At 36.3% G+C, this 25,479-nt stretch overlaps 1 protein-coding gene across 4 annotated transcripts in view; it reads right to left on the bottom strand.

The window, feature by feature from the left end:
• Positions 1-1,559: 1,559 nt before the first annotated feature.
• Positions 1,560-25,479, bottom strand: part of KATNAL1 (katanin catalytic subunit A1 like 1) — an 80,338-nt gene continuing 56,418 nt past the window's right edge. For 3 of the 4 annotated variants that reach the window (XM_057489891.1, XM_057489905.1, XM_057489898.1), the window contains exons 6-12: positions 24,109-24,245; positions 23,616-23,721; positions 18,487-18,645; positions 17,698-17,824; positions 14,451-14,585; positions 7,899-8,025; positions 1,560-6,686 (exon numbers count right to left, since the gene is read on the bottom strand). In XM_057489891.1, coding sequence (XP_057345874.1) covers positions 6,488-6,686; positions 7,899-8,025; positions 14,451-14,585; positions 17,698-17,824; positions 18,487-18,645; positions 23,616-23,721; positions 24,109-24,245 — 990 coding nt within the window. In that variant the 3' untranslated portion in view covers positions 1,560-6,487. The remainder of the gene's footprint in view (positions 6,687-7,898; positions 8,026-14,450; positions 14,586-17,697; positions 17,825-18,486; positions 18,646-23,615; positions 23,722-24,108; positions 24,246-25,479) is intronic. The other variant, XM_057489911.1, reaches the window with a different exon arrangement.

The raw sequence follows: 25,479 nt of genomic DNA, 5'->3' as shown, positions 1-25,479 counted from the left end.
TAGGAAGCTGGAAGAGAAATAAAGGCTGACGGCCTGGAAACAAGAGCAAAAATTCTCCAAAAGCAAACACCGAAACCCAAAGACCATTTACTGACAGGCAGAAAAGCCCTGCTACCCCTCCACTAGCTGCTGAAGGGAGTGTGTCACAAGGGTAACTCAATCACACAGAGAAGGTTAAGGTCAAGTGTCTATTTTACGAAGTCAGCCAACAACTGTGATACATTTTAGCAAGGTTTAAATAAAAAGCAATGAAACATAGGTAAGCATATGAAAAGATGCTCGACATCATGTCATTAGAGAACTGGAAATTAAAACAGCAACAAGATACCACTACACACCTATTAGGATGTCAAAGTCAGACCACCACCACAAGCAAATGCTGGCTGAGTATGTGGAGCAGCAGAAACTCATTCGCTGCTGGTGGCCATGAAAAATCCTACAGCCCCTTTGGAAGAGCATCTGGCCTTTTCTTACAAAACTCAACATACTCTTACCATACGTTCAGCAACCACACTCGGAGGTATTTACTCAAATGAGTTGAAAACGTATGTCCACACAAAAACCTGCACATGGATGTTTATAGCAGCTTTATTCATAGCTGCCAAAACTTGGAAGTTACTAAGACGTCCTTCAATAGGTGAATGAATAATGGGCATATTCATGTTATGGAGTATGACTCCACGACAAACAGAAATCAACTGCCAAGCCACAGAAAGACATGGGGGAACCTTAAATACATACTGCTAAGTGAAAGAAGCCTGTCTAAAAAAAGCTACATATTGTATGACTCCAACTAGATGACTCTCTGGAAAAGGCATACTACAGACAGTGAAAAGATGAGTGGTTGCCTGGGGCTAGGAAGAGGGGGAAACATGAATTTAGGCAAGAACAGGGAGGAATTTTAGGACAGTGCACTATCCTGTATGATACTGTAATGGTGGATATAGGACATTATCCTCTCAATAAAACCCACTGAACAGTAAGTACCACACAGAGTGAACCTTAAAATAAGCTGTGAACCTTAGTAATAACAACATACCAATACTGATTCAATTACAACAAACGTACCGTATTTTAAGTAAGATATCAGTAAAAGGGGAAGCCGGGAGTGGGAGGGAGGGGTGAAGGAAGGAAGTATAGGAGAACTCTCCTCGCTGTCTCATTTTTCTTTAAACTTAGAACTGCTCCAAAAAATAGAGTCCATGAATTTTAAAAAAAATAGTTTTTGGGGATTCATAAAATGAGACAGTCATCTGGAAAACTCATTGGATGGGACATTCATTTTGCAATGGTGCTACACAAGACAACTGTACTTATTAAACCAGTTGGAATTGATTGAAAAACCATTCTTACCTTACCTGCATCAACCTTGAAATTATTAGTATAATACATGGCAGACACAAAATGTCAGGTTTACAATATGTGATTCTGTAAAAACTAAAAACTCTGGGAAAAGTACTCCTTACTAGTAAGTGAGGCATTTGTTACTCCCAGTGGTGGCAGTAAGTGGACCAGTGACTGTAGATCAAATGTAAACCACAAAGAAAACACCGACAAGCAACCCTCTAGAAATTTATTACCAAATTACAACTTACACACAAACATGACTAAGCCCTTGAGACTAGCACAGTAGCAGCACAAAACGTAATAAGAAGAGCACATTTAATAAATACAATTTAGAAACATCTTTTCTTTAAATTAGGTTCAAAATACTGGAGACAAACACTGAATCCAGAATCTCAACCACACACTTACGAACCACAGCCACACGCACGGTCTCACCGGACACCACCTCCACACGTTAGCCTGGACTGCCTGCTACCTGTGCCGCTGTAGGAAGAGCTATGTGTCCACTCCCGAGTGTCCTCGGGAAGTACTCAGGTTCTTAGAGAATGGACACAGGAACAGTGAGGTTCCAAGATTTTTACTGTTGTCACATCAGTTCGTATTTATGAAGCTGTGAAAAATAGGGGGATGGGTATTGTGTTTGAAACTGTCCCTTGAAGTGAAATACATCCAAATCATGAAGTGGCTCAAACAAAGAGGAGAAGAACAGCTCAGATACCTCAGAGAGGCTTACCATGGAATATATGGCTTTGCCAGAGGAAGAGTGACAAACATTTTTTTTAAATTTCAGGGTTAAAAATAAAATTAATGGGAGGAGAGCAAGAGGAAAGAGAATGAAGTGCTTGAACAGATCTGCATAGATGATGAACTGAATCTAAATATGGTTTTACTTCATTCCTGCCTAAAACTAAGCCTGGGTAACCGAGGTAGACTCTGAAAATAACATGTGCAAAAATTCAGCTTCTCCAAAGGATGTATTTAGTTATTTCAGAGGTGGTAAAACAAAAGTGCATTTTATAGTTTTGAACTTAAAGGTAAAACGGAAGCCCTTCTATAGGAAGAAAACATCTAGATTAATTCTTCATTCGTTGTGCCAAATTTCCAAATGTACAAAAACCTATATGCCGCTGGCGAGAAAGCCATACCCGGGTTGTATATATAAAATAAGGTCAACTAAGAAATGAGGAAGGTAAAATAGGAACACATTTTGTGACATTACCTTAATATCTTTCCTGTTTTTATTAACAAGTCCCTTGGAAATTTAGAAGTACCAATAAAGCAAAGAATTGTCCGAGCCAAAAATCCTAATAAAAATTCAAAGAATTATTGTGAATGTTTAAAAACATATTATCTTAGGAATTTTATTTTTAAAATACTCACTTTCTTCATTAAGAGCTAATATTAAAAGCAAGTATCCTTGAAAAGTTAAGTAAGTACGAAAAGTCTAATTTAAAAGTACAAATAAGTAAACAGTAATTATAACAGAAGTTTTAGCTTCCTCTGCAAAAATAATTAGCAGAGATGAGAATAAAACTTTTGGGGGTTTAAATATTTTTCCCTCTAACATGCCCTTAATTGTATTCCTACTCTTTTCTATTGTTTCAGATTCTTAGATTCACATAAATATTACATACATCACAACTTAAGTGGTATGTAAAAAATACACAATGAAAACAGTTAAGGAACAAAAGATAGAAAAAATGTTAAAAGAATAATTACTACTGCTTCCTCATATAAGTTTAGGCCCTTTCTTAGAAAAGGCCAGCAAACATCCTTAACCATTTATGGCCTATCTTACAGGATACACACCCTAAGGCGATTTATCGGTAGTAAAGTAAGAATGGGAATCTACCGTTTTGCAAAAAGACTCAATGATCAAAACAATACTGAGGGGGCCAAAGCCCACACAACACAGAGCAGCTACCTGTCCTCACTTCACCCCAGGTGAGAGTGGGGGGACTGAGACCTAACTGTGCCAACTGGGTTCTGTTTTATGGATTGACGGCATATACAGAAACTTCCAAGGAAGGAATCCAAACAAATCTAAGCTGTTCAAAACCTAGAGTATCAATAATTTCATGTTCAACAGAGTCAGGCTACACCTAATAAAGTCAAAGAGTGACAATTATACACATATGTATACACATATTTTTTTCCTGATGTATCGGTATGTTTGTTCATAGTAGATTCACCAGATATTTGCATGCTTACTTTTCGAATTATGGTTTCATCCTACTTTTAACAGTCAGATATCCCATCATAAAAATTGCAATCTCAGGAGCTCAAATGAAGCCCCCAGTTAGGTGGCTAGACCACAACACATTTCCTCTTCCAAGTTCTCTTGGTATTTTTGGAGGTACAGGTCCACGCTCAAAGTGTGTTTTGGTCATTCTGGAGTGCCTACACTGCTAATGACTAGAAGATAAAGTCTGTGATGCCATAAGTCTGTTTTCTACTTGGATGACTAGGAGGTTTCAGCCTATGTTAAAGAGTTGCTTGTCAGGTACATTTCATCAATATTAATTTCCTTTAAAAAAATAAAGGAATTATGAGAGCAAAATACTTACAATATGCATGTAACATGTATACATGTTTACCACAATCACATGTGTACATCTTTACAACAAACATGTAGCCTGGGGAATGACAATGATGTTTCACGAAAATGGCTGACTGTATTAATAGTTATATTGCTCAAACAAATGGATATCAGTTCTAATTTTAAAACAGATTTTAAATAGAGGAAAACATATATTTTATCTTTCCGAAGTACACACAGATCACTGTGCTTCTCCATTTATGATCTGAACTCATTTAGTTAGCTGGGGCCAGAAGCTACACAGCGCAGTTACATAAAGTGCCTAGTTGGACCTGCACTGCCTGGTCCAACACTGAGCTACAGAGCTCCCCCTGCTCAGGCTTTTATACACATAAGCAACCAATGAAAGTCGACTGAATGAAGGAACTATCTGCTCAGACATCTATAAGACAGAATTATACAAAACTTAGTCTTGACATCACTGTGTTGCAGAACCTAAAGTATTCATGTTTTCAGACGAATTAAAGACACCAAATCTTTCTAACTTGTTAATGCAACACAGAAAAAGTGAAACTAAGCAAAGCACACTGATTCTCTCATTCCGGGTAAGGCAACATACTGTCTTACAATAAAGACATACGATGTACAGTAAAGGGTAGAGAGAACACCTGAGGGAGATCCTCAGGATCCTTTCAGAGGCTTATGTACACAAAGCATTCACCATCCACTGATGGAGCAAAATGAGAAACAAGGGAAATAAAAAGCACACCTGACTCACTTAACATAGTAAAGATAGGCTTCCAGGAAGCTGGGTCTCCAAATACTGCTTAAGTGAATTTTTAGAAGTCACAGTTACCATGTTATTATCCTTGAAGAATTCAGGAAAAAAAATGGAATGTATGTCAAGACAAATAACACAAAACCTTAGAAAACTGATCTAACTAATCAAATAGACAAACAAGTTGCTGGCAATCAAAACACTAATGTTTTAATGAATGCCCCTAGTACTTCAGGGAAAAAATAAGTTACTGGATGGCAATATTTGTAAGATTATCTTAGTGTGATTATCCCTTTATTTAAAAAGTACATGAATAAAAGAAAACTTCTCCCAAAGTAAAATGAATAATTGCAATTAAAATAAAACAATGATGCCTTATGACTTTAACTCATATGCCTCAGAGGAAATGGTGATGACTCACAGCATTAGATGAATACTGGAGTTTAAAGTCAGACTTACGTTATCTGAAAATTAGTTTTTAGTAAAGGGGAAAAAAAATCACTTAAGCAAGATACTAAGTTGTTTTTTAAGTGTCCAAAAGGTTTTTTGTTTTTTTCTATTATTTTTAGTTTTAAGCCACCTATTGGTGCTGTCCAAAATTGAGAATTCAGGATATCTTCAAAGACAAATTTTTTAAAGCTTGACCATTAAAGCACAGGTAGCCCAAACAAAATAGGGTAAACATATATTTTTTTAAATCTTACACCAGGCTACTCTACTCATGATTAGGTATATGCCATCTGTTTTTTCTGGCCTCTTTCTGTTGCCTAATTCGTGCTGAACTGAATGGCGAGACAGATTTCTATCCTAATCTTACTATGTGTACAAGTCACCAACTCAGACAAGAAATAATTTAAAAATGATATCATTCATTATGCACAATGTTATTTTGTTAAATAAGCTGTCTGGAAAACTATAAAGGTTTTGTTTTGTTTGTTTTGTATTAGCCACAAGAGAGCTGGCTTATTTCAAATACCAAAGTATTTATTTAGAATATGAAAGTCAAATTCAGCAAAAACCAAACAATGTTGGAGCTGAGAGAAAAAAATTAAATTATCTGTTTGGACACATGGAAAGAAAGGTGAAAACAAACTTAAAGGTCTAAGAATGAAGAAGTGTATCTTATGCAATCATATTATTCTTCCTGCCCTTCCAATATGAAATGTAAGTAACAGCAAAAAAATACTAAAGACCAGAAAAACAACTTGGCAAATGGTTCAAAAACTAAAAGCCTGAGGATACTCTGACATGAAGTTCAATAATAACTAATGGAAGAAATGGTGGGCGGAGGGTAAGAACTCTAAACTCTATGGTAGGATCTAACAGTAATAGTTGAATTCAAAAGGTTTAACTAGCAAATTCACTATTCAATCCAAACTATCATTCTCAAGAATAATGAATTTGACACAAACCCAGTTTTGATGTTAAAAGTCAACATATATAGGTCCCTCACGTTCACAGCAAAGGCCAGAAAAATACAAAGAACGACAAACAAGTAAAAAATAGAGGTCCTTCTAAATCTTTTGTAAACAAGTGTCTCCAATAGCATACTGATTGCTTTCTTTAGCCTCCCTGATACGCTGGTTTGGGGAGTAATATTAATGCATAAATATGTGAAATACCAGCACAAAGTCAGGTGATGGAGACTAGCAGGCTACATTTACACTTTTTCAACTATATTTACACTTTTTGTGATTTTAGATTTTTTTCCTTTAAATGAAAATCTCTTCCATGAAAAGCTCCAAGCCTCTTTTCAAAAAAAATTGCAGGATTTCTTCAATTTTATAAACAAAAATATCAGAAATGAAAGAGCTGATAGAAATTCAAGCAGATCCAAATTCAACCATCCATTTTTCATACTTCTCCAAGTCTGCAGCAGAGACAGATTTAGCAATTTTCTTAAGAGCCAATTCAAAGTCTCCTTTGGTAACAGGCATCTGAAGCTCCTCTTTAGAAAGTGCACGGATCTCTTCTGGACTTAAGCCATTGATTCGCCGTCTCATTGCCATTAAAGAGGCATCCCTAAAATATACCAAAATCAGTGAATACTTTTTGTTGTAAATGTTTTAAACACTTTAAACTGTAACAAAGTTAAAGGAAAACATTCAAAAGATGATCTTATATGTTTGTATGATGCTGCTCAGAATTTTCCACTTCAGAGTCATCCTGAGGGTTCAAGAAAGTTGTTAAAACAGGATGCAAGGAATTTAAACATAAAATGTATTGTTCATGAATCTTAGAGTGTAAGTTGGGCTCAGATGGTACTAAATTTTCTTTTCTCCCTTACTTCTCAAAGACAGCCATAAAGTTTAGGAATCTCATGTAGAATTTTGAAATACTGAATTGCATGCTTGGAAATGAACATGCAGTGAATGTTAATTCTAATCCTGTACTGATAAGTCTACAATCTAATTAGGTAAAGCCAGAAATCTCTCTCTAGAACATGAGTATATCTCCATACAGTGGATGTGGACTTCTCTATATGGAGTATTTGTGGACAACTGAAGGGATAAAATCTGGTTTCTCCAGATCCTATTTTCAGCCCCATTCTGATCACCTGTAAATAGTTATGTAGGTTTGGAAATGGACAAATAGTGCTCACAAAAAAAAGCTATTGGGAAGCAAGCCAACCAAAACTTCCAACTTTTATATATTGTATTATAGTGACAGTAGAAACTATTGTGAGCTTACTGTGTGCCGCTAAACTTAGATGCACACAGGAATAATACAAGTAGAAAAAGTGAGAAACACAGATGTTATGGTTTTAAAGAAAGGGTACTGATGTCACTTTAAGTATAGTTAGGGAAATAATTAAAAGAAAAACCCTCTTCATTGAGTGATGTGAATTGTCTAAAAATTATGATGTCACTTGAAGGGGAAATTTATATTTTTCTTCGCAGCTTACACTGATTAACTTTGCTCACTGCATGTGGTAAAATAATGCCAACCAAAACTAAATATTTTATGTTTATGAGCTAGGCCAAAGTTGTTATTACCAAGTTAGGCACAACAATATCTTAAAAATCAAAGGATAGAAAAGGTGACCATATTGTTAGGTAATTACCCATCTAATAGTTACCAATAATGTCATGAGGAAAAAACCACGACAAATAGGAAATCATTTCAAGGAAATGGACAGCTGCTTTTCTGTCAAGGGCTAATAACTATACTAACTATAAGCCTTCCTGCCAAATCTAGCTAATATCTAAGGTCACAGATCATTAAAAAAAATACCTGCAAACATTAGTTATATCAGCACCAGAATAGCCCTCAATCTTCTCTGCTATATCTTCCAGTTGAATATCAGGATCCAATTCAACCTCCCGAAGATTGATCTTCAGAAGCTCAGTTCTTCCTTTTGCTGTTAGAAGATTTTTTTTTGTTATTATTAAATGTTTTACTTTACAAATCATTTTCTTGAAAAATCACATATTAACATTCAGAAAAAGAAAGAGACTGATGCAACGTGCAGGAAATAACTGAGTACACCAAGTACAGCTGACCCTTGAATATCATGAGTTTGACATGCAGGTCCCCTTACACATGTTTTTTCAGTAAGTATACTGCAAAAATTTGGGGGAGATTTGTGACAATTTGAAAAAGCATTTCCTTTTCTCTAGCTTACTTTATTATAAGAATACAGCATATACTACCTATAACATACAAAATATGTGTTAGTCGACTATATATCAATAAGGCTCCTGTTCAACAGAAGACACAAGGAAGTTAAGTGATTCCATGAATCATGCAATGAACTGGTGTACAGTTGATCCTTGAAAAGTGTGGGGGTTGGAGGCATCTGACCCCTTGAACAAAAATCCACATGTAACTTCTGACTCCCCCTAAACTTAACTAATAGCCTTCTAGATCTTTCTATCTTACCAGATGTTCCAGCAACAACAGCTATCTGTCTATTCATTTTCAAGCAACAATGTCTTTGTTTTTGTTTTTCTCTATGAAAATTCAGCAAAAATGCAACTTCCTCTGTGACGTGTCCCTAAGCACCTTAATCAGAACTCACTCCTCCTTCCCCACTCTAGACGCGCTGTGGAGAACTCTAGTAGCATGTGTTACGCTGTTTTCACTGCAGTTAGGTTACATATATGCCCACCTTCCAATCACACGGCAATTCTGTAAGAGCAAGGACTGTACATTATTTGTGTCTCAGATAGCAAAGGGCTAAACAAACACCTGTTGAATTAATACAGATGAAAGAAAATGAGTTCTAATTATGATTATTTGTTTGGGAGCTCTATAGGAGAAAGCAATTTCACAAGTTATATAGTCCTGAGGTACACAGGATCAGAGAATCACCCAAAAGTGATCAGCTCTAATGGATGTAAAGTTTTCATAAGGGAAAACAAATTTAGAAAAAATCCCTTAAGTCAGCCAAATCTATCTTATTCTCCAATAATTCAAAGAAAGCTGAATTTCTACCCTTATACCATAAAATATGTCTTTTCCCCAACACCTAAGCTTTCCTCAGCAGTTTATAAAATTGATATCATTTAACTATTTTTCCAATTTCGTTTTTTTCTCCCCATTATAGTGAACTAGAAGTTCAAAGTACAAAAGTTGACATGTCAGTTCAAGTAGTAAAACTTATTTTTCCCCATATTAATTTTTTACTTACAATCATTGTACATTGTAGTAAAATGAAAACTCATTTCACAGAAATATACTAGATATCATACACATATTTTATTTGTGTATGGAAAGCAAAGAAGAGAAAAAAAAGGGGGAGAAAGAAAGGGAAGGAACATATTGAACCAGAAGTGATAGCCATTCAAACTTCCAATCTTCATGTGACTAATATAAAAGTGAGCCAGGCACTAAAGAGCCGCTTCTGGGAGGTGTACAATTCCATGACAGCTTACAGGTTCTAAATCAAATCACTCCCATTATTGTTTTAAATAAGATTATTATTTTGTAAGCTCAATGAGTAAATTAAGCACTGTTATAAGAAAAAAAAATTTTCTTTGTAAGTAATAAGATTAGAATTAATAGACTATGTAGACACAAGTAGGAAAAGCAATACAACATGGACTCTTGTGAGCTAGAAATTTACCAATAAATTATATTATACTGCCCTGAGATGTAGTCACAAAAATGAATCAGGAATATGTTATAAAAATTAAGTTTCAAAAGCCATATAGGTGAGGCTTGTGCTTCTGGCCATTATGAAAAAAACTACTATCAGACTTGTCCTATGGTAAACAACTATAAAACAAAAAACAAGAGGCAACTGTTTTCGTGCATTAGCCAACAGCAAAGACTTATAAAGTGGCTTTTTCTTAAATTCTGCCAATAATCTGAGTGCCTGCTGGAACAAAGCTCAACACCCTTTAAAGGATAACAACATAATCTATACTCCCTACAAAGTAGAACATACAATAAAAATTATTAGACATGTGAAGAAACAGAAAAATGTGACCCACAATCAAGAAAATTAAAAAGTAGTCAACAGAAACAGATGTTCCAGTTGCCAGAATTAGCTGATTACCACTATAAAGCACTATATTAGTTTCATTTTTCTGAATAGCAAATTATACTGAAACTTAGTAGCTTAGAACAATAGTTTATTATCATCACAGTTTCTGTCCATCAGGACTGAAAAAAGTTTAACAGAGTCCCAGTGACCTGTGCAATAATATCAGAAGTCCAACATACATACAAGATAAATAAAGGGAAAACCCCACTTAGTTGAACTATGAAATCCCAACATAGTCAAACTGCTGAAAAACAAAGATAAATTGAATATTTTAAAAGCAACCATAGAGAACAACCACTCAAGAAAATACCAACCTGTTTTGTATAGTTAAACCTACCACATGACCAGTTATTTCACTCACATGTATTTATTTATCCAGGAGAAATGAAAACATTTTGTCCTCACAAAGAATTGAACACAAATGTTGATAGCTGCTTTATTTACAACGGTTTCAGACTAGAAACAATCCAAATATGCATCAGTAAGAAAATGGATAAATAATCTGTGGTATGGCCATATAATAGAATAATTACTTACCAATAGAAAATAACAATGGATCTCAAATAATTATGCTGAGTAAAAGCAGCCACTCACAAAATAATACATACTGTATGATCCTATTTATATGAAACTCAAAATAACCTGTGGTGACAAAAATCAGATCAGTGGTTGCCTGAGGCAGAAGTTATCAGTAGAGAGAAGAAGGGACTGCAAGGGGTACAAGAAGGCCTTTATGGGTGAGACAGGTTCTGCATCCTGACTGTGCTATGGTTTCATGGCTGTCCATAGATGTCAAATTCACCAAATTTTAAATGGATAAAGTTTATTAGGTAAATTATTCCTCAGTAAAGTTGATTTTAAAAAACAACAGCCAGAGGGGATAAGATGCATTACATACAAGGTACATTACATGCATTAATACAAATGACAGCTGATCTCACATCAAAAAACAATGGAGGCCAAAAGATGACAGAATGACATCTTTATGAGTACTGAAAGAAAAAACAAAACAAAACAAAACCCCTCTTCTAACCCAGAATTATTTATCAATCAAAATATCCTCCGGAATATTGGGTAAAATAAAGACATTTCAGATAACAAAACCTGACCTTAACTATCTTTTCTTATGATATAGCTTCAAAAGTCATGTAACATCACATCTGCCTTATTGTATTCCTTAGAAGCAAATCATTACATCCAAACTTTCAAGGAGAGGAAAATTAAGCTCCACCCTTTCAAGGGATAAATCTCAAAGAATCAAAGGAAAAGTGATCAAAATAAATGAATAAGAGAACTTAATGAGATGAATGCTAAAGGAAATTCTTCAAACGATGGAAACGTAGCCCTTAATAAAAGAAAACAGAGTAATGAATGATAAATACATAAATAAACAGAAAAGACTACACTTTCCTGTTTCTCTTATTTTTCTTTAAGTTTGACAATTTAAATTTCATAATGCTGTGGGATTTATAATGTATATAGGTGTCAAATGCATGACAAAATAGCACAAAAGCATGGGAGGAAAATAGTTCTTACATTTTACATGAAGTAGGACAATATTAGCTCTACATTGGCTGTGATATATCATAGATGCCCAACTACAAAGCCACAGTAATCAAGACAATTTGGTACTGGCACAAGAACACACCCATAGACTGACAGAACAGACTAGAGAACCCAGATATAAACCCAAGCATATATGGTCAATTAATATATGATAAAGGAGCCATGGTTATACAATGGGGAAATGACAGCCTCTTCAACAACTGCTGTTGGCAAAACTGGACAGCTACATGCAAGAGAATGAAACTGGATTATTGTCTAACCCCATACACAAAAGTAAACTCAAAATGGATCAAAGACCTGAATGTCAGTCATGAAACCATAAAACTCTTAGAATAAAACATAGGCAAAAATCTCTTGAATATAAACATGAGCAACTTTTTCCTGAACACACCTCCTCAGGCAAGAGAAACAAAAAAAATGAACAAATGGGACTACATCAAGCTAAAAAGCTTCTGTACAGCAAAAGACACCATCAGCATAACAAAAAGTTCTCCCTACAGTATGGGAGAATATATTTGTAAATGACATATCTGACAAGGGGTTAATATCCAAAAAATATAAACATGCCTCAACACCCAAAAAGCAAAAACCCTATTAAAAAATGGGCAAAGGATCTGAACAGACACTTCTCCAAAGAAGAACTTCAGATGGCCAGCAGGCACATGAAAAGACGCTCCACATTGCTAATTATCAGGGAAATGCAAATTAAAACCACAATGAGATATCACCTCACACTAGTTAGGATGGCCAACATAGAAAAGACTAGGAAAAACAAATGCTGGCCAGGATGCGGAGAAAAGGGAACCCTCCTACACTGCTCATGGGTTGTAAACTAGTTCAACCATTGTGGAAAAGCAATATGGAGGTTCCTCAAAAAACTAAAAATAGAAATATCATTTGACCCGGGAATCCCACTCCTTGGAATTTACCCAAAGAAAACAACTTGTCAGGTTCAAAAAGACATATGCACCCCTATATTTATCACAGCACTATTTATAATAGCCAAGATATGGAAACAACCTAAGTGTCCATCAGTAGGCAATGGATAAAGAAGATGTGGTACATATACACAATGGAATATGAATATTATTCAGCCATAAGAAGAAAACAAATCTTATCATTTGCAACAACATGGATGGAGCTAGAGGGTATCATGTTCAGTGAAATAAGCCAGGCAGAGAAAGACAAGTACCAAGTGATTTCACTCATTTGTGGAGTATAACAACAAGGCAAAACTGAAGGAACAACACAGCAGCAGAATCACAGAACCCAAGAATGGACTAGCGGTTACCAAAGGGAAGGGGTTGGGGAGGGTGAGTGGGGAGGGAGGGAGAAGGGTTTTAAGGGGCCTTATAATTAGCACATATAATAAAGGAAGGTCATGGGGGGGCAGTACAGGACAGAAAAGACAAGTAACGACTCTACAGCATCTTACTATGTTGATGGACAGTGACTGCTGTGGGGTGTTGGGGGGGACTTGATAATATGGGTAAATGTTGAAACAACAATGTTACTAATGTGAAACCTTTGTAAGACTGTATATCAATGATACCTAATAAAAAAAATTGAGTGAAAGACTTGAAAAGGCACTACATAAAAGATATAACAAGGATCAACAAGCACATGTGCTCCACATTATTAGTTACCAGAGAAATGCAAGTTAAAACCATAATGAGATATGGTTTTCTAGAATGACTAAAATTAAAATACTGATAATACCAAATGTTAGCAAGCATGTGGAATTATTGGAATTCTCATTCTTTGATGGTGGGAATATAACGTGGTGGAACTAATTAGGTAAACAGTTTAGGTATAAAGTTAAACATATACCTACCTTATGAGCCACCTATTGTGTTCTTATCTATATTACCCCAAAGAATTGAAAATATTTATCCATAAAAAGATTTGTACTAGAATATTTACAGTGTCATTCATAATAACCAAAACTTGGAAATATTTCAAATGCCCATCAAAAAGAGAATTAACAAATTGAAGTATAACTATATAACAAATTACAGATACATGTAACCAAATGGATGAATCTTGAAAACATTATGTTGAAAGTAACCAGACACACAAGAGCACATATGTCATGATTCCATTTATTTGAAGTTTAGTAATGGTTAGTAAAACTAACCATAATAAAAATCAGGAAAGTGAATGCTTATTGAGAGTTTATATTAACTGGTAGGGGACATGCAGAAACTTTCTGGGGTGATAGAAATGTCCTACATCTTAAGCAGGGTATTGATAAAGCAGAAATATTCATTTATCAAAATTCATCAAATTACACAGTTAAGATTTGTACATTTCACTGTATGTAAATTTTATCTCATATCAAAGAAAACGGTTCACTTATCAAAATTTCAACATGTATCAATAGGATGAAATCATATTTTCCAAAGCAGCATATTTTGAAAAAAATCCCAAGGAAACCTTATTTTTGATCACTTACCATTTAATGAAGATTCTTCAAGTTGAAAAGTGAAAACTCAGATGTCCTACCAAATTTATGATAAATACTGCTCTGCATATAGGAATTGCTCTGAAATGCAAGGAGCTTCAACAGAGTACGGTGGCCTCTGTCTCTATCTACTACACATTAGTTTTGTGATGCTATCTATGAACTTCTTTAAGCAGAATGCCAGTGGAATATACTTAGAAGGGACGGAAAAAGCTAACCGGAAGTAAAACCAAGATCAAAATAAAGTAAAAGGAAGATGTCATACCTGTTGGGAGAGGGATATATATCCTTTTCTCTAACCTCCTCCTCAAAGCTTCATCAATGTCCCACGGGAAGTTCGTAGCAGCCAACACAATGACCATTTTGGAAGGATCGTCATTCTCTAGGGCTCCTCCAACTCCTGTGCACAGTCAAGTGGGAAAAGAGTGTGTTTTCCTCGTAGTCTTTATTCTTTCATTCAGTTTACATCCTAAGCATCAGCCACTGGCTTGGTGGTAGGTTAAATGATGAAAATAAGGCAGTCTTTCTGATCTCTGTGTAGTGGTAGAGCCAGACACATTAGGAAGGAACTATAAAACGAGGAGGGAGAAGAATTAGCACCATCTATTGCAGGATTCTAATCGAACAAGAAAAATCCATTTTTTCTGAAGAGAAATGAATGTATATTGCCTCTGAAAAGAAATGGCATGAGAAATTATGCTGCTTTTTAAATTTTTTTATCTGTTCCTCAAAAAAATTTTTATTTTAGTTGTTAGTCTAACTTACTGATTTTCTCAAATGAGAACAGAAGAGGGTTCATATTTACTTAATATATCAGCACGCACTCATAATTTGGAAAGACAATTACTGCAATAATTCTGTCCTTCAAATTTCTAAGTGACTTGTAAAAAATTACAAAAAAATTTAAGAGTAAACATAATAATCAGTCGCTACTGAAAATACCATTTATTTTTATACCCCCCAAACCAAATATAAGTACATAGAGTCTACTTTTCCAGAATTATAATTTCAGAATTAAAAACTTCAGGTTACACAATGGAAACTCTGAAAAATACAAATTTTATTAGTAAGAGTGTCTAGCCTGTCATAACAAAGCAGTGGATTTAAAGCAACCTAGTTCAATATGGTATTTTCTTCATAAATACCTTATTAATTATTTACCTATTTCAATTAATAACCACAAAGAATCAAGCTAACTAACAATCAACAATAGTCACTGCAATACAGTGAGTCATAAGAAATACATATTTCCCAGGCGTATCTGGTCTACACCCACAGTTCCTGAAAACACTGCAGTCTTAAAGGTGACATGGGTGTTTTGCCATGTTAGACTTGTAGACCCTCCCCCAAGGGCAGGGCTGGAGGCTGAATCAGCCAACGGCCAATAATTTAGTCAGTCATGACTGTGCAGTGAAGCCCCCACAAAGCCCCTGAGAGGAGCTTACTGCTTGCTCCCTCGGACCCCCCTCCTGGGTCAGTGAGAGCCTCCATGCTCAGGGAACCCGAGCTCCTCCACATGCCACCGAGCTGGGCCCCAAGCTCCGCGAGCATAGAAGTTCTTTTATTTGGGACCTTGCCCTCTGTATCTCTCCATTTGGCTGTTAACTTGTATCCTTTATTAAACGGGTAAATGTGTTTTCCCAAGTTCTGTGCGCTGCTCTAGTAAATTAATAGAAACTAAGGGGGAGGTTGTGGGAGCCTTCAATCTGTAGGCAACAAATCAGATGCACAGGTAACAGCCTGCAGCTTGGGACTCATGTCTGGAGTAGAGGGTGGAGGGCAGACTTGTGGGACGGAGCCCTTAACCTGTGGAATCTGGTGCCGTCTCCAGGCAGACAGCATCAGAATTGAGTTGAGTTCTTGAACACCCTGCTGGTGTTTGAGAAGTGCCTGGTGTTATGCACGGGAAGAACCCCCCCCCACACACACACACAGACACACACTGGAATCGGGGATAATTTTATGCATGGGAAGAACCCCCCTCACGCACACACACACACACACACACACACACACACACACACACACACACAGGAATCGGGTCCAGAAACCCAAATGGAGCTATGCTACTATTATTGCTGTGCATACTACTACTGCTGCTGTGTATAATACTATTATTGTTGTATATGAAAGTATACATAGCAGTCACAAATACCCCCTTAAGAAATTCAGGTCACTAAATCTTATTCAGTGACGTTTTTAAAACATCTAAGGCATTTCCCTCTATATCTCTGTCCCAAAATATAACAGATTCACCCTTTCTCTCATACTTTTGCAGAAGTTAAATGGTACACTCATTGAGGGAAGAGACCTGTGGTACGTAAGTTCATATACCTTAAAGCGTCTGGCAGTGGCTACAGTACACATAATAAGTATTCAGTAAGTACCATGGTTGGTGGATAACCATAGCTGCTTTGAAACAACATACTCTTGATATTATTTTTTAGCACATTTTATTTTCTCACAGTGTGCTTAAATAGCCTCCTGGTTACCATACAAATGCCAGAGTAATATACCTCTAAAAAGCAGCTCGGACCCATCACTCTCTTCCTTCAGTACCTTTTCTTCTTTGAATACCTTCTACTAGTGCTTCAAAGCCCAACTCAGCTATTCCCTTCCATGACTCCCCTAGTCTGGGTGGTACCTCTTCCTGCTGTGTTTTCACTACACCCAGAGTTTAGTTCCACTTCAGAACTTCTAATGTATTGTAATTATCTGTTAAGTGGCCTGCTTCCCATCCAGATTAGTGGGTATCCAACTTTTTGGCCTCAGGATCCTTTTATACTCTTAAAAATTAATGAGCTCCAAAGAGGTCTTGTGTGTGTGTGGAGTATACCTATCAATATTTATCATTAGAAATTAAAAGTGAGAATTTTAAAAGATATTAATTCATTTTAAAGTAACAATAAACATCCATTATCATTAACATAAATTTTTATGAAAAATAACTGATTTTCAAAACCAGAAAAATTAGTAAAAAGAATGCCATTTTTTTTACATTTTTGCAAACGTCCTAATGTCTGACTCACAGAGAATATCTAGATTCTCTTACTTGCTTCTATTTTCCATCTATTATGATATCCCACATGTCTTATAGCCTCTGAAAAACTTCACTGCACGCTTGTGAGAGAATGAGAGTGAAAAGGGCAAATAAAATGTTTTGACATTATTATGAAAACAGTTTAACCCTTGAAGACCTTTAAATAGGGTTTTAAAAATCCCTGGGGGCCTGGACTACATTTCTCAAACCTTTGCTCTAAATAGTAAGCTCCTTGAAGGCCATGACATTCTTGTTCTTTTTAAGTTCAGAACCTGGTATGGTGTTTGATTCATAACAAGCATGCAATAAATATTTTTTAAGTGCATGAACAAATGGGTAGATGCACAAATGACTACAAATTAATTCAGGTTGCCTTCTGGTCCATTCATTGAGAATTCCCAAAGTATAAATCTATACAAAATTGAAAAAAGGAAATACAATAATTTTGAGACAATAACTGAAAATCAATTACCATCCATTTGAATGAGTAGCTCCGACTTGACTCTGCGGCTTGCCTCGTGTTCATCAGAGGTTCCCCTTCGGCTGCAGATAGAATCTATCTCATCGATGAAGATCGTGGTGGGGGCATAAACTCTAGCCTATGTGGAAATATTTTAAAGGAACCATTCAATGATCTCAAATAATAGTGTAAACTTTTTAAAATGCCATTTCCTCCCTCAAACAACGGTTAAAAAAAAAGAGCAGATTTCTCACTGACACCATTTGGTTATTAACAGGTTAAATCAATCATTCATATCAGAAAGAAAAAATTTCTAAAAACAAAAGGTAAAGTTCGGTGGCAGATACACAGGGATTCACTATTCTTTCTACTTATGTGTTTGAAAATTTCTCTGGTACAAAAAACTTTTAGGATAAATCATCAACTTCCATCCTCAAATATACATTCTTAACTATTGCAAATCCCTTATGAAAAAGGAACTTGAATAATGATTAATTTCTGACTTTGAAAATATGTACTAAAATACACTTCTGCTCACCTGGCTCATTAGAAATCCAGAAACATCAGTCAAACCACACATATTTCCAAAGTCTCTTTTACCCTGAGAGGATGATACACTGAAGATTATCAGCTATGCCACAAAAGCCACTACCCAGTATCTTACTAATGTGTCAAGAACTATTAAATTAGAACTACATTTGCCCTTTTAAAAACTTAATCCCTAGGTGAATGGATCTAGATTATAGGGGTATCATTCACCTACCCAACAGTACTTTGAAATCTTAATATATCATCACTCACCATTTCAAACAATAGACGGACTAACTTCTCAGATTCACCCCTATATTTAGATGTCAGTGTAGAAGAGGAGACGTTGAAAAATGTTGTGCCACATTCAGTGGCAACGGCTTTAGCCAGCATGGTCTTACCAGTGCCTGGGGGGCCGACCATAAGCACACCCTGAAAGTTCAAAAGATGTATTAATGACCTATCAGATTAAAATGCTTTCTTATGAAGTATCATCAACTACTGATGTACATGAAAATTTTCCCATCAAAGGATAAACTCAATAGTCACAGTAAAACCTTGGTGCACTTGGCATGAGTATCATTTCAAAGATTAAAAAAATGTCCCAACTCAAAAGTAACTCAGAGATGGGCTAACAAAAGGGCCTAGACAAGGCATTTTCTGATACATTTAGGAAGAACCTACTCAGTTTTCCTGAACCTGGCAGAAGACAAATATGTATCATTGAACACTGCTTAAGAGTAACTGCTCTGTTTAAACGTAATAAAAAGAATTTAAAAAATAAAAAAAACATAATAAGATGACATTTTCTACCACATGTAGAATTATAAATTTTTTGCCATTCTAAAGGACAAAACCTATCTTCCATAACATACTTAGAATATACAGCTTTTAATCACAAATAAGTTTTATTTTTAGTTATATGGTTATAGTATATATTATATATACATAGTTATAGCATATACATAATATAGTTATGGTAACTAAAATCTAGTGGCATTTCAAGCATTATCAAATTAGATAGCATTTTATCAGTTTAATGTGCTAGACTGTTAATAGTGTACATAAATAGTGCTAGTGATGAAAGAGCCACTAAATATAATATAGACAAAAACCTAAATTTTAGTTACTTCTCACTTTTGAAAACTAATATACAGAAAACTATTCTGTAAAAATAAATCAATGAGGAGTAAACATTAGTCAAGGATAGTAATCCTTTAGTCATGAAGCCTAATGGATTTTTAAATACTTATTTTCTTCTAGCACCTTTAAATAGGAGTTCAGATACATAGTTACTACTACATTTCCTTTGCATAATAGTTGGTGATCTTAAGAGGAATTCTGACGTATTTGTTCATTTAGTTTAATAAGCTTCTGGGCATTTGAACTTTGAAAACTAGGTGCACATCGAAGTTTCAGAAACTCTAAATTCAGAAACTGTCCAAGCCCTTTTCCCACTATAGAATTTGACAGAACAACCAGGAATCAATAGGGTTTGAAACACTAGTTTTGTAAAAACTGTTCTGCTTTACAAGGAGCTTCTAACTGTGCATGAGACTGATATTTTGAAAATTGAAAAAATAAAGATAAAGGCACAGCTACAGAAAAGTTCATTTCTCTTTCTAATGTTCCTTTTCAATGCCCCCTCAGTTTCTAGTTCATTAATGTGGCCATTTCCAATAGGAGTTAATTTCCAACATTGGCATCTGTATATAGATATAGAATAGCATTTATAAATTTCACCTCCCCATGACATTTCTCCCTTAATTATCCCCTCGATTTCCTGTTATCTCCTTCTTCATTGGCTCTTTCCCCTTAGTATATAAACATATTTAAATCTGTCCCATTAAAAAAAAAAAAAGCCCTTCACCTCACACCAGTTAGGATGTTCCAGTTTAGACAAGAAACAACAAATGCTGGTGAGGATGCAGAGAACGGGCAACCTCCTATATTGTTGGTGGGAATGTAAATTAGTTCAACCATTGTGGAAAGCAATATGGAGGTTCCTCAAAAAACTAAAAACAGAAATACCATTTGACCCAGGAATTTTACTGCTAGGGATTTACCTGAAGAAAACAAGGTCCCTGATTCAAAAAGATAGATGCACCCCTATGTTTATCACAACACTGTTTACAATAGCCAAGATATGGAAGCGACCTAAATGTCCGTCAGTAGATGAATGGATAAAGAAGGTGTGGTACATATACACAATGGAATATTATTCAGCCAGAAAAATAAAAGAAATCCTACCACTTGCAACAACATGGATGGAGCTAGAGGGTATTATGCTCAGAAATAAGCCAGGTGGAGAAAGATAAGTACCAAATGATTTCACTCATTTGTGGAGTATAACAACAAAGCAAAACTGAAGGAACAAAACAGCATCAGACTCAAACTCCAAGAAAAGACTAGCAGTTACCAAAGGGAAGGGGTGGGGAGGGTGTGTGGGGAGGGAGGGAGAAGGGCTTTAAGGGGCCTTTATAATTAGCACTCACAATATAGGTAGGTCTCGGGCAAGGCAGTATAGCATGGAAAAGACAAGTAATGACTCTATAGCATCTTACTATGCTGATGGACAGTGACTGCAATGGGGTTGGGGGGGGGTACGTGATAATATGGGAGAATGCTGAAACCACAATGTTGCTCATGTGAAACCTTCATAAGATTGTATCAATGATACCTTAATTCTTTTAAAAAGCCCTTGACCCAGGAAGAAACAGAAAATCTGAATAGACCAATTACCAGCAAGGAAATTAAACTGGTAATCAAAAAACTACCTAAGAACAAAACCCCTGGAAAAAGAAAAAAAGCCCTTCACCTGACTCTACACATCTTCTAGCTGCTGTCTACCTCTCCTTCCCATCTCAGTCAACCTTCTTAAAGAGATGATTTGCACTTACTACTTACTATTCCTTCTTCACAAGCTACAATCTAACTTCTGCCTCCACTACGTCACTTAACAATATTTAGTTTACTAATCCAATTTGTCACTTTTCAATTCACACATTCTTTCTTTCTCTCCAGACTTTGATGCTGCTGACACCTGGTGTTCATTCCCTCCTTCCTGAAGCCCCCCGCTCTCAGGTTGGTTCTGTGACACTGCTCTTTCCTGACAGATCTCCACTGATGACTGTCGTGTCTTTCAGGTCTCCTCCTCCCCTTGCCCTTTACATTCCCAAAGCAATTCTAAGCTGTTTGCTCTTTTCCCTTATATAACTCCTTGAACAATTCCATCCATGCCCATATTAGCAACCACCACCTATATTTCACAATTTTAATTTAAACTCAAATTCTAACCTAAGATCCAGACTTCTATTTCCAATTACCTGCTAAGTACTTACTTAAACATTATTTTGCTCTATTTAAATCTGCTCCTTAATTTCCAACATCAGTTCATTGTCTCCTGCATAATAAAGAATTTGGCTGGTCTTTTCTCCCAGTTCCTGAGAGGTAGACTTTAAATCCTTGGAATTTCCCATGTGACAGGAGTGTCTTTGTTGTTCATGTTAAGCCCTGAAATTTTATGCTAATGAGGTAACTCATAGTGGGTCCCCAGATCGTTTATGCTCATGAAATGATTCAGGATGGGGGCTGGCCAACCATGTGATTAGGGCCAGGTGGTATCAGCCGGACCTCCGGGGAGAAAAGGGGGACTGGACATTGAGACACATGGGCAATGGTTTGATCAATCATGACTATGTAATGAAACCCCAGTAAAAACTCTGGATACTACAGCTTGAGCAAGCTTCCCTGTTGGCAATATTTTATGTGTCGTCACACATCCACGCACTAGGAGGGTAAAGCATCCTGACTTGACAGGGCGAGGACAACAGAAGCGTCACTATCAGCATCCTCCCAGTTCTCTCCCAATGCTAGTCTTCCTTTGGCTTGTTCTGATTTGCCTCCTTCTGCTATAATAAAGCTATAATTATAAACACAATGCTTTCCTATGTACTATGAGTCATTCTAGAGAATTACTGAACCTGAGGGAGGAGTGAGAACTCCCAAACTTATAGCTAGTTGGCCAGAAGTGAGGATGACCTAGGGACCCCCAAGTTTGCAACTGGCATCTGAAGTGAGGGCAATCTTGTGGAAATCTGACCTCAATCTGTGAATTTTGGCCCAGTTTGGGGTAGCTAGTGTCAGAAGTAATTGCATTCTCCTTTACTTTAAGCCTGGAATCTGAGAGTCATATAGCTTGTCCCTCTTCCTCATCCCTACAAACTATCAGTCATATTGTTATCACTTACCTTTTAAACATCTCTCATAAACCCACCATGTTTTCAATAACAAAATGCCTGTTCGGTTCCCCATTGCTTGACCAGACTATTGCAACAGCCTCCTGGTCAGACTCCTATCTATACCCATCTATGCCTACCTCCAATCTGTCCTCCATGCTGCTGCCAAGGTGATCTTTCTACAAGTGCAAAACCACACTCCTGCTAAAAACTTACAAGGCTCATCGTGCTAGGTAGGTCACAACTACCATTCCAGCAGTTCTAAAGCTCCTTTAAATACCTGTTTTAAGACCTTATCTCTTTCTTAAATGTTATTTTTAAAGTTATAATAGAGGGGGAATATATGGCAATATGTTCCCCAAATTAGGAAAATCTATATAACAGTCTATAAAAGATTTAAGTTGTCAGAGGCCATCAAAATGTCATGGATGTTCCAAGCTATTTGTGTAAATACATGATTTCTCCTCCTCTCAATTTTGAGGCATGTCAAAAGAGGCCAGATGTATTAAAGAGAGAAACACACCTTCCTAGTCAAATCTGAAGAGCAAAGTAAGATCATGCTTTTATTTCATGCTGCCAATCAGAGGAAAAGAAGACTCTGCCTACGACTAAGACCAAAAAAGTTCCAGGCAGCAACTGCTGGGTTTTTTAATATGCTAAAATGAGAACACTGAACTTAAGAGGAAATAGTTCTGGGCAGGCCTTAAACTCTAAAGCAGAGGGCAAACTAGAAACATTCTGATTCAGACTGAGAATTATACCAAAAGCAGATTAAGTGATCAAAATCATTAGTGAGAAATATACCAATTTTTAAAAGGTATTTATCTGATCACTTATTCTATAAGACGATGTACTACGTCAATTTACTTGTTAAGTTTTTATTTACAGAAACAGACATCTAGAAAATTCTTAAAGCTAATCTCGAGTTCAGCAACCCCAAGGAAAGTGACTTCAGCTAAAGACTGTCGTTCCAACACCCCAAGCCCCTCCTGCAAGGCCTCTGCAGCGCACCTCAACAACAAATTTAAATCCAGGTATCTGGGGTATATCACCTTCGCCAGACTTTTACAAACTTTGTTAATAAACACAAAGAAACTACAATGCTGTCTTTCATTATCATGCAAGCAGCATTTTTATATCTGTATTGTTTTAATAAATTCTCACCTTCCATGGCCTTCTAATCCCTTTGAAAAAGTCAGGCATCCACATTGGAAGAACAACAGCTTCCCTCAGTAACTTCTTAGCTTCTTCTAGATCCGCTATGTCATCCCTTTGCAAGAACAGCGAAGTTTCATGTTTATTCAGGGACACCTCTGACTTAGAGTTAATACTAATTCTTATAATTTGCTTACTTATGAAATTACTCTTATATTAAAAACAATTATTATTCTAATTCTAACTGCATAAAATGATCAGTGAAAACACGTTGCAGTTACTAATTAGGACATTTTATTCACTTAACCACCTTTGTCAGTATGTCGACATCAAATTAACATGTAAAATATCTTGGTTATATCCTGAAGGAACTGTCTTGTCAATTCTCCAAAGTCATATTACAGATAAGTCTTAGTACCCAGATTAACAGATAACAAGAGAGAGACTCACACCAAGCCAACCTATAACTTGTTTTCTCTGCTACTTTGATTCAAGAACTTACAAGACTAACCAATGAATGCTAGGATTTCTGGATACAATGTCTCTCTCAAGGGCTTCCACCAGATCCTTGTCATATCCAGCACCATCAAATTTTGGAATGTCACCATCATTTGAGCCATCTTGCATATTTTTCCTTCCCTGTTGACAGGTATAAAAAAAGCATTAGTCAATAACAAAATATTTTAATTAATATCATTAAGCTTTCAAAATATTGTAATCATTTTTAAATTATAATTTAAATTACAATTTAAAATTGTAATAGATGGCAATACTTTTTTATTATTTTAAGATAGTGTTTTCCAATTACCTAAATGCCATTCTCCCCTCTGCAATTCCTCAGAATAGATGAGCTGGCCAACTTTACTATACACTTCTTCAAATCTACACTCTTGGGGGACAGCTGCAGATAAGACTGAAATGATCCTTGCTAGACACCTCTGAATTTATAGGTACAGGGGATTTTCTGCACCACCACAAAATATTCAGAATATTAATACAGAGGAAGAATGAAAACTGACTGAGAACCTACTACATAGCAAGAAATGTCAAATATCTCACTTAATATAACAACTCTACAAGGTGGATATTATTATCCTTATTTTTATAGATAAGGAACTAGGACTCAGAAAGGTTAAGTAACTTAATAAAGTTCAGAATTATTTAATGTCAAAGTAGAGACTGTCAACTCGGGTGTTCCCGACTCCCCAAACCCACGCCCTTTCCACATGAGACCCCCTCATGCCTGGCTCAGTCGGCTTAAAGCTTAAGAGCAGGTTGTGTAGGTGTGGGAGAACTATTACACCCTCCGAAGCGTCTGAGAAAGAGGCTGCAGAGGAAGAAAGAGCTGGGCCTCTACATGGCACCTTACAAGCCTTTCCCTATTACTGTAAGTCCCCCTGCAAGGATTCTGGGTTTCTTCCCGGCAAGGTCCTTGGACCGCATCATGGAGTCACGGTAATGACGATGGTAACAGGACCTCTTTAAATAGTATTAGTAAGCCCATTAAAGCGATATACTTTACCCCAAATTCTTTATTTAATAATATGGTGGTTTTAAAAAAGAATTATATGCTATGGTTTCTCTGGGATTCTGCCAAGACTGACTCAGCATTGACGGGCTTTAAATGAATCGTGTTCAGTTGCCAGAGGCAGTTCGACCACTGAACTCCTTCAGCGGACAGAGCCAAGTACCCCCCAAGAGCTTCAGCCCCAGTTACTGTCTAACACAAAAATGAAAAGGGAAAACTGCCCAAAAAATGCATCAATTTCTAAACCTCAATCTTAGGAGAGAAAAAAGGAGGACTCTCCTACCACAAGTGCTGAGAAGGGACTACGTGGCTCCCTTTGGGCAAATGCTTTAGTTCTTTAAGTCA

This window comes from Manis pentadactyla, chromosome 2, assembly GCF_030020395.1.
Source record: "Manis pentadactyla isolate mManPen7 chromosome 2, mManPen7.hap1, whole genome shotgun sequence".
NCBI classification, from domain to species: Eukaryota; Metazoa; Chordata; class Mammalia; order Pholidota; family Manidae; genus Manis; species Manis pentadactyla.
The sequence above is the reverse complement of the archived record's forward strand: the minus strand, read 5'-3'. Positions and strand labels throughout refer to the sequence as shown.